This window comes from Gymnoscopelus microlampas (genome assembly GCF_963454915.1).
Source record: "Gymnoscopelus microlampas genome assembly, chromosome: 3".
In the NCBI taxonomy this organism is placed as follows: domain Eukaryota; kingdom Metazoa; phylum Chordata; class Actinopteri; order Myctophiformes; family Myctophidae; genus Gymnoscopelus; species Gymnoscopelus microlampas.
Window position 1 is genome coordinate 18,116,021 of NC_139940.1, and position 13,757 is coordinate 18,129,777.

The 13,757-nt window shown below is 41.9% G+C and overlaps 1 protein-coding gene across 5 annotated transcripts; it reads right to left on the reverse strand.

Annotated features, from left to right (window-relative positions):
- Window positions 1-4,053: 4,053 nt before the first annotated feature.
- rab42b (RAB42, member RAS oncogene family) lies at window positions 4,054-10,754 on the reverse strand. 5 transcript variants are annotated; one of them, XR_014600441.1, is made up of 3 exons: window positions 9,817-10,754; window positions 4,745-5,426; window positions 4,054-4,364 (listed from the first exon to the last, which is right to left on the reverse strand). XR_014600441.1 is itself a non-coding variant. In XM_084052455.1 (3 exons), the coding sequence occupies exons 2-3, from the start codon at window positions 10,032-10,034 to the stop codon at window positions 4,976-4,978; spliced, it is 669 nt and encodes a 222-aa protein (XP_083908581.1). In that variant the 5' UTR covers window positions 10,035-10,493; window positions 10,553-10,754; the 3' UTR covers window positions 4,622-4,975. The 5 variants fall into 5 exon arrangements, 4 of the variants coding, with proteins under 4 accessions (XP_083908581.1, XP_083908579.1, XP_083908580.1 ...); XM_084052455.1 differs by lacking the exon at window positions 4,054-4,364 and having other exon boundaries at window positions 4,622-5,426; window positions 9,817-10,493; window positions 10,553-10,754; XM_084052453.1 differs by lacking the exon at window positions 4,054-4,364 and having other exon boundaries at window positions 4,622-5,426; window positions 9,817-10,493; window positions 10,549-10,754.
- Between the last annotated feature and the right edge of the window lie 3,003 nt (window positions 10,755-13,757).

A 13,757-nucleotide genomic window follows, 5' to 3' on the forward strand; every position in this document is an offset into this window, starting at 1 on the left:
CATCACAGTGCATTTCATAGTTTTGTGTTTCAGTGTGCAATGTATATTAACTCCTCAAAAAAGTTCTGAAACTTAACTTCGGTCGATAATTTCTCCCCTTCAATCATAGCAATTGGTATTGTATTTTATATCGTTATCGTTGATTAGTCACATTTACAATTGTGGAATTGGTCTCATCTCCCCCATTTGTTCCAGGGACCCCCAGAAGCAAAGATTTGAGTTAAAAATGTTCGGTTTAAAAGAATATATATTTAAAGATTTGCACACATTTTCACGATAAAAACAAAAAGCTCATAGCGCGGCACTCGGTGCCGCGCTATGAGCTTGTATATCTGCTATTTTTGAATAGCCAAAGTGTAAAATTATGCTTTTTAGCTCAAATCAAAAACATGTTTTTGAAGGGTGAGGAACCAGACTTCTTTGGGTGTTGCTTCCTCAGTCGGCCACTTCGCGACCTGTCTTTGACTTCACCAGTCTCACGGAACGTGGTCCTAAGTTTTGAAATGGTATCGTTGACAGACACCAAATAATACTACCACTCTGTGTAGCGGAACACCAGCTTCCACTTGCCCATTGCACATTATGCCTTATCCTGAAGGGACAAACGGGGCATCTTTCCATGAGGGCAGTGTTGCTGCTTGGAGCATACACAAACTCAACAAAGTTGCAGGACCCATGCTCATTTGCCAGTCACTGGTGTGTAATTGCAATTTAATTGCATTATCATCCAAGGTTTATATCTGAGTATATAGAAGAGCCAGGTGGATCGAGGCCAATACATCTTAGCAGGATTGATAGGATAGTGAATCAAGCATACAATAAAACCTCTAAAAATTGTCCGGTAATCAGCAGATTTCTAGAGGTCTAACAATGAATGTTTCAATGAATCTGGGTAATTTCCAGCAGTACAGTTGAATTGTATATACAATATATTCATGAAACAGAATGATGCCATCTTGAGAGTAAGACACTGAACCCCAACTGCTACTAATAGTATGAGTAAATGCAAAGCATGAATTCCAGTGATGTGCAAATGTACTTGACAAATAGCCCAACAACAACATAAAGGATCACACATAATCAGAGTCTTGAGTTTAATAGACCCTTAATAACATTCCAAAAGAACTACATTCAAACATCCACAGCAGAGCTTTGTACTCAACATTTTAATTCTAAAAATGCACACAGCCATCTGCTTTTAGGAGAGGTGTTTCCAAATTTCTGCTTTGCTAAAATGATTTTCTAGCACAAGTCAGACAGTGACTCCTGCTATGAGTCTGGACCAAACGATCTGTCAGTCACCATGTTCAGAAAGCATTAGAGCATATTATCTATTATTATCCCCAGAGGACAACCCAACAGTTGGTCATCCTTATTTGCAGCCAATGATCATCAGAACCGGCTTCACAGTCAAGGATCACTGGTGACAAAATGGTAAATGGTGCATTTATATAGCGCTTCTATCCGAAGCGCTTTACATTGATTGTGCCATTAACCCATTCACACACACATTCATACACCGATGGCGGAGGAAACCATGCAAGGCACCAACCTGCTCATCGGGAGCAATTAGGGGTTCAGCGTCTCATCTGTTCAAGCCTCATCTGGTTATATTGTGGAAGAATCAGCAGGTTCTTCATGTGTTCCTGTGGCTCCTGGCATCGTCACTTGTACAGAAAATGAGGTCATGAGCCAGACTATTGGATTGAATGAGTTTTTTTTACACCACATCAAGCACTTGTTAGACTGGACAAAGCAGTGATCCTTGATCCAAATTGAGTGAGGCTGTGGCACCAACTAAACAATGCCTGTGGTCAGTCACCCATCACAGTACATGATTTCATCCGGCTTAATTAAAGTTGGCACTGGCAGCGTACTCCAAATGAAACAAGTTTGACTGTGTACAGGTGCCCACTATCATTCTGAAAAGCTTTACAGAGCCATCCAACTCTAAATGATATACTACACTGAATTTGGCAATTGGATGGGAATGTATCAGCTAAAGTAATTCCACCTGTCTTTATGAGTATTAATACTGAATATGAAATAACGGGTAGCTACTGTTTTGTGAGGAGGTAGAGCTGTGGAAAAAAATATGATCCAGTGTACAGTATTTCAGTCCTAAAATAAATAGGGTGCCTAACTGAAATGCACTGTTTGACAATAGGCATGATTATATAATGAACAGGCTGCATCTACAGTATAGGGCCTTTGGTAAAGGGTTGTGCTTAATGGCCAGATTTAAGAATTCAAAAATCCAGCGTAGCGATAGTTCGCTATCAAGTTAATTCCTACATACTCCCACAAGCCAGTCTGTCTCTGCACGTTCAACCTCACTTCATTCTCATTCGCTACAAGCTATATCTCACACACACGCCCTCATTCCCACAGTGCATCTTCAGGCGGTCCTTTTAAGCTGTCCTCTGTTCACCGTTCATTCTATACGCGCTTTAACTGTCACAGCTTGTTGTACAGCTGTCAGCGTTCAAATTCCCTCCAAACTCCCCGGTCTCCTCCCTGTGGCATTTAGTTTCTTATGTTAATAGGATGATTCTGTGGATTGTACTGTGCTTCTAAGGATTGTACTATGATATGTGGTATCTTAACTCATATGTTCATGTAATATACACTCGATAGGTTACACGCATGTGCAGCTCTGTGAGGGAAATGTATGTGACGTGTCAGACAGCGGTCTACTTCAGCTCACCTGATTCATTGCTCTTCCGCCTGTTGTATTGTCAGTTTGCCACTGATGTGTATGTGCTTTGTTGGCTCCCAGCACCACCAGTAGGCTCTGCTTTCCCTAAGGGTTCTGTTTCCCCTGGGGGGCGGGGGGGTTTGTTATAGATCCTACATGGGCACTTAATGCAGCCCGCAGGTTAATATCGGAATACTGATATATTATTGATTTCAGCTGTTACAATTCCAAACATGCAAACATGACCCGCTTTAATTACTTTAGTCTATATTAGTAGCGTAATGACTAGTATTACAATTCTATTGTCTTTTTTATGTCCATTGTATTTGTGTTGAAGTTCATAAAGTTAATGCATTTGAAATTAAATAAAAATTTAACTTTTCAGGATTCCAACTCAAACAGCAAAAAAAAAATGTGCAAAAATTGCAGATCTACAAGCTCAAAACGCGTCGCAGTGCGACGCGTTTTGAGCTTGTAGATCTTCTATTTTTGCAATGTTTTGTGTGACATAGAATGGCCCGACAGTATATGCAATGTGGCCCTCTAGAGTGAGTGTGGAAATATTGTGGCCCTCTCCATCATCAGTTGCCCACCCCTGTTATAGATGTACAGTATATCTCCCTGCTCCTAAATGGTCGTCTGCTAATGTGCTGAGCAGGGAGTAATGTATAAGCAGAGCCTGAACGCCAAGATCAAATATAGTATTCACACTTGTATTTACATTTTTATAAATAAAAATGTTCTCAAGCTATTATTGGTCTCAATCTATTTGTGAGTTATCTGACTGAACTACAGTATATCTTGTGCTCTGCTCCTGGGGGGTTTGTGATCTCAGATTCTGTGTCATGCTTGGGCAGGTTTAATCTGTAATATCACAGGAGCAGAGAGTCACACCGCCAAACTGAATGCAATATCATTGCAATCAATGGTAAATGGTTAATCCTGAGCTGAAGTGTCTAACTGAACTAATCTTATTTGATTTTTGCATTTTGAAATGTGTAGGGAAGTGTTAGGACTGTTAATGTGTCAGTTTGTTCCCCAGTAAAACATGAGGCTCAACTTAACGCATGCTTAATCTATAGGCCTATTTTATGATCAAATATTTATAAGTCAAGGAATTACGTAGGAAAATACCTTGAGATTTATTCAAACTCATTACAAAGTTGCTGCAACTAGATGATCACTACTGCCATTAGCACACTCTATAATGATGGGGAGGCTTTCTTAATCATCTTCATATTCTGAGCTGAGCAAGATCAGACGTGTCAACTACTACTATTATAGGCTTATAATAAGTTATGTAAAACACCTCCCAAGAAGCCAACACAAGTGAAGCAATCATCAGCCCCAGCAGCAACCATTTCAGATCATTTATTCTCACGTACAAAGAAAGGACATCCGCTGTTAAACAGCCAAAAGTATTAAAGCAACGTCATTTACAGAAAACAAAGTGCAAACACTTCTTAAGGTAGTTTTTAGAAGACTTACATTTAAGTGCTACATATTAGATTTGATAGTTTGTCCGGCAATCTTGCTCAATGTATGACCATATTCACATGATGAGCAAACGTGTGTGTGTGTGTATTGGCCAGATGTTGCTCTGCTGGTCATGTTGAATTGTGTTCATGTTGTCATCACATTGTTGACTTCGTCACTGTTATTTGTCCTGGTTCTTAAAGCAGTGATTCTCAAACTTTTTCATGTCAACGACCCCCAAAATAATATGAATTTGGCCGCGGACCCCCATCTCAAATATTTTGTTCCAGGGACCCCCAGAGGCAAATATTTGAGTAAAAAATGTTGTCTTAAAAAATATATATATCCCAAGGTTTGCACAAAATGTTCACGATTTTTCAAAAATAGCAGATCTACAAGCTCATAGCGCGGCACTCGGTGCCGCGCTATGAGCTTGTATATCTGCTATTTTTGAATAGCCAAAGTATAAAAGGTTAAAATTATTGTGACGATATATTAACACATTTTGCTGGGGACCCCCTGGAACCCCCCCAAGTACCCCTGGGGGTCCCTGGACCCCACTTTGAGAACCAATGTCTTAAAGTGTTTGATCATGTCTGGATCATGAGCACTCCGTATTCAAGCTGGCAGTAGGCTACATTGATCACGTTATATTATTTGATTAGTAGTGGATATTTCTCTCCACCCCAGATGCTGAAATCGCCCACTCCACATCGGCGTTAGAGTCGCTTTAGTGTCCTGGGGTCTTATGTTGTGTGCATCATGTCTCGTGTCAGTTCCCAAAGCATCTCAACCTGCTGCTCATTCACAGCACTTCTTTTTCTTTGATGGTTCTGTGTTGCCAGCCACGCTGCTGGTTCTCTGTAGCTGCAGTGTTCGGGGTCCAGAACACTTGATCCCGTCCCACCCCTCCCTTAGTTCCACCTCGCCACTCAGCAGACCCTGATAGACCCGTCGGGTGATGAGCTCGAAGGCCTCCTTCACGCCTTGGCCGGTCTTGGACGAGGCCTCCACGTAGGGCATCCCCAGCTGGCCGGCTAGCTTCTCTGCCTCCACCTTGCTCACCTCCCTCAGCCCTTGGGCGTCCTGGTCGCTCTTGTGTCCCACCAGAACGAACAGCACGGCGTGCGGCTGGACGCGCTCGCACACCTCCGCGTGCCACTCCTTGATGTGGTCGAAGGAGGCTCGGCTGGACAGGTCAAACACCAGCAGACCGCCCACTGAGTTGCGGTAGTAAGAACGGGTCACTGACCTAAAGAGGAGGAGAGGGTGAGAGAGAGAGAGAGAGAGAGAGAGAGAGAGAGAGAGAGAGAGAGAGAGAGAGAGAGAGAGAGAGAGAGAGAGAGAGAGAGAGAGAGAGAGAGAGAGAGAGAGAGAGAGAAACCACAAGAAAAGAGAGATTTGGAGCATTAGAATATCTCACATGTATTACGTACAGTACAGCAGGGGTCTTCAACATTTTCAGCCCAAGGACCCCCTAGCTGAAAGAGAGATGAAGCAGGGACCCCCACTACATACTGTTTAAATTGTATTTTCATAGATTTCATGGACCAACACCAAACCTCTGTGCCAAAAATAGCAGAGGCTGCGAGGCTTTGTGAGCTTGTAGATCTGCTATTTTTGGCTTAAGTTCTCTTCAGAATATGGATAATAGGGTTCAAGTGGTTAAAAAATGTATCCAATCACACAAAGATTTGGCGGCCCCCCTGTAGTAGCTCTGAGGACCCCCTGTTGAAGAACCCTGACGTACAGTATGATTACACTAATGAACCTGTCAGTGGGAGTTTATCAGCCTGATGGTTATTATCAGTGTATTTGCATCAACATTAACTGGTTTGATTCTTCACCTGGAGTGGCCCTCTATTTTTTGTTTCATTCCACATTTTAATGTATGTATTGTAGAAACACAGAACGTGTGAAAAGGTTACGTTTGTCTAACCATCCACAAGTGTGTGCATGTGTTTATGAGTCAGCGAGAGAAGATCAGACTAGCAAATGTTACAATACATTTAGTGGGTTGACTGGGTTCCCACTGCCATATTGTGATGCATCCAACACTAATGGATAACAAAGCAGCCTAATGGAAACATCTGCTCTTCCTTATTCTTGAAAATACTGGATGTTCATTTCCATTTGGTAGGATGACTTAATGACCTCAGTACAGGAGGCAACTGTCTTCATACCACGCCATGTACAAGCATTCTAGCTTACTTAAAATATATTTACTATCTATAGGCCCTCTCTTTTTCCCTCTACACCAGAGGTTTTCAACTGGTGGTCCGTGAAGGTATTTTATGTGGTCCCTGGTCATCCATTCAGTAATGTATAAAGTGAAGATCTTTCTTTGTTCATCATTTTATTTAGTTTTATTTTGGAGAAACTTAGTAATTTGGTATTTGTGTGTGTGATGGCCACATGTGAAGGCCACACCAGCTGACACACAAAGTTGGTAAAACATGGTGGACACTTGTCTTTTTGGTTTATTCATTTAGTTTATATTTATTTTCAGCAAACTACATACTACATGCATAAAGGACTACACACAACCGGTTAAAGGACATGTGTATTGCAAGTTTGATGATTAAGTTATTTTGTTTGGGTCAAGTTGTTTTATCAGGAGTAATTTAATTGGTATTTAAGTTTATTTTGTTTTGTTGAGTTATCAGTTCTGAGGAGTGTTGAAGTTTAGATTGCTGGCCATGGAAAAGCCAAGCTGCTTCACAGGTGCTTATAAGGAGCTGATTAGTAATTGGACTGCACCATGTCCCCTGTGCATAAGGGGAGGGGCAGGGATTTATTATAAGTTTGAATGTATTACTACACGTATGAAAATGTATTGCCATTTCAGTTGTATGTAATTTCTTTATTTAATATGAGTTAGTGCTGTAGTGGATTATGTTGCTGCTATTTGTAGTCTGTTTAAATGTTATTCTTTGTCTTCCCCTTTGTGTCAAGAGTGGTCTGATCACCCACTATATATGTTCCCCTCATGTCTCATTTGGTTAGTTCAGTCTTGATGTCAAGTTCAGTGTATTGTCTGCATTTATTTGGGCCAGAATGAATGTCTTGTTTTTATGGGAAAAAGAAAAGATATAAAAAAATACATTTTAAAGAAACTACACACTTATCCTGGTGTCTCTCTTGCCGACCAACTCTGGTCCCTTACAGTGTGATATATGAGGACAGTGGAATTAAACACATTATCAGTGGTCATTGGAGGAGGCTTCTGTTTGAGGCTTGTGTTCAATTCCAAAAGCACTTCTCATCAGCTCATTGTCTACAGTAGTATGAATCACAGTCCCTTGTGAAGTTCTGGATGAGTTTTCAGACAGTAAAAGCTATAATGTACCTTTTGTAACAATGTATTTCTGTGAGAGTGGTATTGCCACATTGGTATACCTGAAGAATATCAGTATTATTATATAACAGTATTTATGTACAGTGCAACGTTGGAGCCAGAAAATGACATGAGACTCTGTCCCTGACCACCACTATAGCCAAGAAAAGACAGACATGGACCACCTGTAATCATGCCATGGACCATTAGTGGTCCATGGACCACTACTTGAGAAGCAGTGCACTAAATGACCTGGTGACCTAAGATGACGAGTCGATGAAGTCAGTTACTGGGAAGGTCAAGAAATTCCACAGAAAAGGGAGTTAGAATCTCAAGAAGGGAAAGTGTCATCATTATTAGGAAATGTGGCCATTTAATGGCATGTGTTTGCTCACTCATAAATGTTACAAATCAGTATAGTATCAGTTAACATGAGTTTAATATGGAAGGTTGGATAAAGTAAGAGGAATATATCAGTGGTTGGTTCTCAACCTTTTTTTTTAGCTCTGGACCACTGGCATATTTCAAGCAATCTTCAAGGGCCACCCCAACCCACCTTTAACTAATCTTAGCCCACATATCCCCACCCAACACAACAGTGGTCCCCAGGTTGATTCTTAGTCAGGGTGGTGGTCTCTGGTTCTAGCCTGGTTCCAGACGAATCTGCCTTTGCAAAATTGCATGCACTTTAGCCCTCGGCAGATTAGGTCTGGCCCCCCTCCATAGAGATTTCAATTCTCTCCCTCCGCAGTTGTGCGGAGCCAACCAGGGCCCAGTATCCAAATGTGGGCGGGCTTATCACCTTATTTGGAGCAATGACGTACAAGGAAGCACTGCTCTGATTGGTTCGTTCAAGGAAGCACTGCTCTGATTGGTTTAGGTCTAACCAATAGAGTCCATTTGGATCTTTTTGTAACCGCCCCTTGGGAAAAAAATCTACCGTTGATTGATAGGGACCAGACTAATATCCACGCAGTGTGTCGTGTGATATTGTCTGGCTACGCGAGGCTACTCTGGTTCACAATCGGTTGAAAACCCCTGCTCTACACCAAAGATCTTTCACCGAAAATAGCCGGTCTACAAGCTTGTAGATCTGCTATTTTCACCAAATGTTTGCCCCAGAATAGAGATGCTAGGGTTCAAGTGTGTCACGGTCCGCTCCTCAGCCCTTGGACTTTGTCTGTGTTTATTACTTTTGGACTTTTACTTTGTATTCCTGTTCTGTTTTGGTCTTTTAGTTCTGTGTAGTTTGTTGCCTTGGTGTTCTGTGTTTTATTGTGTAGTATTGTTCCTAGTGTTTCCTGTCTGCTTAGTTATCTGTACCTGTCTTGTCTAACCAGTCCTGTGATTCCCAGTGTTTCCACCTGTGTCCCCTTAGTCGCCTAGCCTATCCCTGTGTTGATTGTAGTTATGTTTCACCTGTGTCTTGTTAGTCTGTGTCTATTTAAACCTTCCTGTGTTCAGCATTCACTTGTCAGATTATAGTTGTTGTGTCCTGCCTTGTATGTCCTGCTGTAATAAAAACTTATATAGAAAGTTTGTTAATAAATCATCATTGAACTTGATCTGCCTGCCTGGTTCTGCGCTCGGATCCAAACACTTGTCTCACATCGTGACAAAGTGGCTAAGAGCAGTGGGCATCCACTGAGCGATGAGCACTTAGGGGTTCAGTGTCTTGCTCAAGAACACTTTCACATAAAGCTAGAAGGAGCGGGGTATGAACCCGGTGACCCCGGTGGTCCCAGGTGACCGCTCTACCTCCTGAATCACTGCTGCCCCTATATCTGGCTGTTGAACAAATCATAGGATATTACCTTGTCCCATACATGGGCAACAGGTGGCCCGGGGGCCACATGCTGCCCCCACCTTCACTTAATGCGGCCCGCAGGTTAATATGGGAATACTGATATATTATTGATTTCAGCTGTTTACAATTCCAAACATGCAAACATGACCCACTTTAATTACTTCAGTCTATATTAGTAGCTTAATGACTAGTATTTAAATCATATCGTCTTTTTTTATGTCTAATGTATTTGTATTTAAGTTCATTAAGTTAACAAGTATAACTAAATGCAGTTGAAATTAAAATGAATAAATAGATATTAAAAAATAGCAAAAAAAAGGATTTGGATTCCAATTCAAAAATAGCAGATCTACAAGCTCAAAACGCGCCGCACTGTGATCGGCTATAAAATATGGAGAGACAGTGTATGCAATGTGGCCCTCTGGAGTGAGTGTGGAAATATAGTGCCTCTCTCTCCCTCCATCATCAAAGTTGCCCACACCCCTGCCTTATCCTCACCTGAACCTCTCCTGGCCGGCCGTGTCCCAGAACTGCAGCTTGACCCGGACCCCCGGCTCCACCTCCAGGAAGTGAACGTAGAAGTCCACGCCCACCGTCTGGTTGATGCACTCCAAGAACTGGTCCTCCGTGTAGCGCTTCAGCAGGGACGACTTCCCCACCGTGGAGTCCCCCAACATGATGATCCTGAACTGGTACTGCCACAGGGACAGGTCCATGGCGGCTGGAGGCCAGTAGCGGCAGCCAGGGGACAGAGGGACGAGGAAAAGGGAGGGTGGAGGGAGGGGAGTCGTGGAGAAGATGAGAGTCGAAGTTTAGAAGAAAAAGCAGTTGAAGGATCAAATAAAAAACCCAGGAGAGGAAACCCCCAGGAGAAGAGGGGAAGGGGATAAGGTATAGCTGTGAAGAAAAAAGGGAAATTGAAGACAAAAGGGTCTAAGGAGTGAAGAATGAGGTTCCAGTGAACAGTTGGACAGAAGGAGAGAGTGTGACAGTCCTTTCCCAGGGAGGGAGAGAGCACAAGCCAAGAGAAAGCACAGCCAGTCGGAGGCCAAGATGGTTCCCTATATCCCAGACACTCCCAGCCAGGGTTGAGAAAGAGCCAGTCGTCCGCCACTCCTCATAAATCTCACACGCTATACAGAGCAGTGCCGTGCCCTGCAAGTCTGCCAACACACCTCACACACACACACACACACACACACACACACACACACACACACACACACACACACACACACACACACAGCTGAACACCTGCAGCTCCAAATCTGTCTCTTGGAGCTAGTGTGAGATCCTCAATAGGGGGAAAGTTAGGTGCACAGAAACGCCTATTTCTGCCAAGTGCAGAGAGATCAATATGACACTTTCTGTTTCTTTTTTGCTGTCTTCATCCAAGCAATGCCGGTCTTCACTGCTACTGTGTAAGCGTGTGTGCACGATTGTATCGGTGAGGGAATGTGTACGCGATACAGGGGTGGGGACTTCCAAGGTTTGCGTGTTTATACTTGACAAAAGGAGGGGCATGCAGAGAAGGAGCAGGGAGGGAGGGAGGGAGGGAGGGTTGTCAGTTTGGAAAGGGAGGGCTACACTGTATGTGGGAGAAAATAATAGGGAAGTGAATGCATTCATCACCGTATTAAGGCAGAGCCCGCTGCCATTTCCTGTTATCACCCATTGTTAGCATTCATTGTTAACCGAGCTGCATATTATACAGTATACGGGAGAGTGTGAGCACTTACCTAGCTAAGCTGACAATGTGGAGCATATCGGTGTCAGTGTTCAGTTTTCCATACATGATATATACCCAGTGAGTCATTCAACTCCGGCAACAACAAGTACTAAAAAAAAAAACTCAGAAAAAGTACTCAAATGTTTTACTTAAGTAAAAGTATCAATACTGCAATGTAGAAGTACTCCGCTACAAAACTAACACAAGTATTGGTATCAAAATGTACTTAAAGTAACCAAAAGTAAAAGTTCTAAAATGTTTGAAAATAGCTGATCTACACGCTCACAACGCGTCGCGATGCCACGCGTTGTGAGCTTGTAGATCGGCTATTTTCAAATAGCCTCGGTATAAAAGAGGGCTTAAGTGGTTAATGTATGTTTCATATATGATCATAATTTATACCTACAAAGTAACTAGTAACTAAAGTTTTCAAATAATTGTAGTGCAGTGAAAGTACCATATTTGCCTCTGAGATGTAGGGAAGTAGAAGTAAAAGTACCTCAAAATTGTACATAAGTACAGTACTTGAGTAAATGTACTTAGTTACTTTACCCCACTGAACAACAGCAATAGGTTTTATGGTCCTCCGGGGCCTCCATGGCTGACTGCACTGTAGCTATTCAAAAAGGGAAGTTCAACAACAAGAACAATACAAGCTCTAAAGTCCCCTGGGAAACAGTAGGCGCCGTGTATACAAGGCACAGGATATAAATTCCATGTTCTGTATACGGATCTGGTTATTTTTAGTTACGACTTCAAAATGTACTTCAATGTCATGGTCTGTTTATGTTATAGGAAAATGGCCTTGGATGTTGTTTAAGATCATAATATTACTGAAAAGTCATTTCATTTTTTGCCAGTGCATTTTTTTGCCAGTGCATGGACGAGAATAGTGCACATATCTCGGAGTCGGTTACCAGCGTTCAATGACTCACGGGTGTCTCACTCACTGATAAAAAAAGCAGAACCGCCCAATATGTTTTGGTTAGCTGCACACCTAAAATAGGAGCTGACAAGAAGAAGCCGTACCATTTCTGCAGTACCCATTGATTTGATTTAGTTTTCTAACTGTTTCATGTACTGTAGGCTAATATAGTTTCTAGTCCACTGTTCAGGTGATATTTCATAAGAAAATGTAAGAAAAATTTAACTAATATAGGCATAGTGTGGGGAAAAATCGTGAAATTAAATATTGACTGAGTTGATATACTTTGTTGCGTGCGGTATCACAGACTGAAGAGCTTGTAGATCTGCTATTTTCGGTGCAGGACTGGTTTTGCTGACAGTGCTGCTCTATCAGAGACGGCTTGTTTGGCTGCATTTCTTCATAGGACACATGAGCTTCTGTTCTACTGTTACACGCTAACAGCTATGTATTGTATTCAGCATTGCATATTATTTGCATGGGATTGTTTTTCATACTCTGAGTTTTTTTGTTTTACATTTACAAGTCAAAAGATCACTCCGATCCTGACTTACCGTCATCGTTGAGGGGGTTCCAGGCGTCTCCAGCATATATGACTGATAGTTAATTAGGAACCAAAGGGTCTGTAACTCTGAAAGTGTACAAATGGACACTGAGTTAATTTAACCCACTAAGACCTGAAGCCGATTCTACAAAATGTCTTCTAAAATCCCAACAGTATTCTGAAAAACGTATGTTTCTATATCAGTGGTGCTCAAACTTTTTCATGTCAAGGACCCCCAAAATTACATTTATTTGGCCGCCGACCCCCATCTCAAAATGTTTATTTCCAGGGACCCCCAGAAGCAAAGAATAGTTAAAAATGTTCGCTTTAAACAATATATATTCAAAGATTTGCACACATTTTCACGATTTTTCAAAAATAGCAGATCTACAAGCTCAGCCAAAGTGTAAAATAATGCTTTTTTAGCTCAAATCAAAAAATGACACAGATGCGCTCCAGGTCTTAATGGGAAATAACACTGCAGGGGGGGGTGGGGGGTCACTGATATAGGCATGTCAGTGGACCCCAAATAGGACGTTTCAGGGCCAAAAGGTGATGGACTTTGACACATCAATTGCATGAATGAAGCCTCTTTCTAGCTTCCTCTACTTTACATGCAGCTTTCCCCCCTGATACAAAACCAGTCCAACATGTTATTTGTAACGTAGGCTTCAGAGATCAAGTACAGTGAGACATCAGGCCCTTTAATCATCCTTCTCTATATGCATCATTTAATAAATTATGTATATAGAGAAGGGTGACTAAAGGGCCAGATATAGTTTGATCCAGAATGAGCTTGCCAGCTGGACCAGGCTAAAAGGCTGGCCTTTTACTGTGTACAACAATCAAACAATGTAGCCTACGGCTCAACGACCATTTTCATGTGAAAACCTGTGTATTGAATAAACCCGCAGACCAATTAATTTTTTTGTTCTCTCAATCCATTTATTTATTCTCATAATTAAAATAAAGATTTCAGTATGCTGTACACACCATGCAGTGCAGTGTTTGAAAACACATCCATAAAGAGGCTGTAGTATTTATTTAACCCATTTAAGCCTGATCTGTACTTCACGTTGCCACGGCGATGTCCACTGGTGAACAATGGAGAATACATTTTGAACCCATTAAGACCTGGAACGCATCTGTGTCATTTTTTGATTTGAGCTAAAAAGCATTATTTTACACATTGGCTATTCAAAAATAGCAGATATACAAGCTCATAGCACGGCACCGAGTGC

Bases quoted from the DNA above. Each gene is read 5' to 3' on its own strand.
- rab42b (XM_084052455.1), bottom strand. From the start codon at position 10,034: ATGGACCTGTCCCTGTGGCAGTACCAGTTCAGGATCATCATGTTGGGG. The intron at 5,427-9,816 runs GTGAGGATAAGG...CCTCCTCTTTAG, and splicing joins GCCGGCCAGGAGAGGTTCAG to GTCAGTGACCCGTTCTTACT.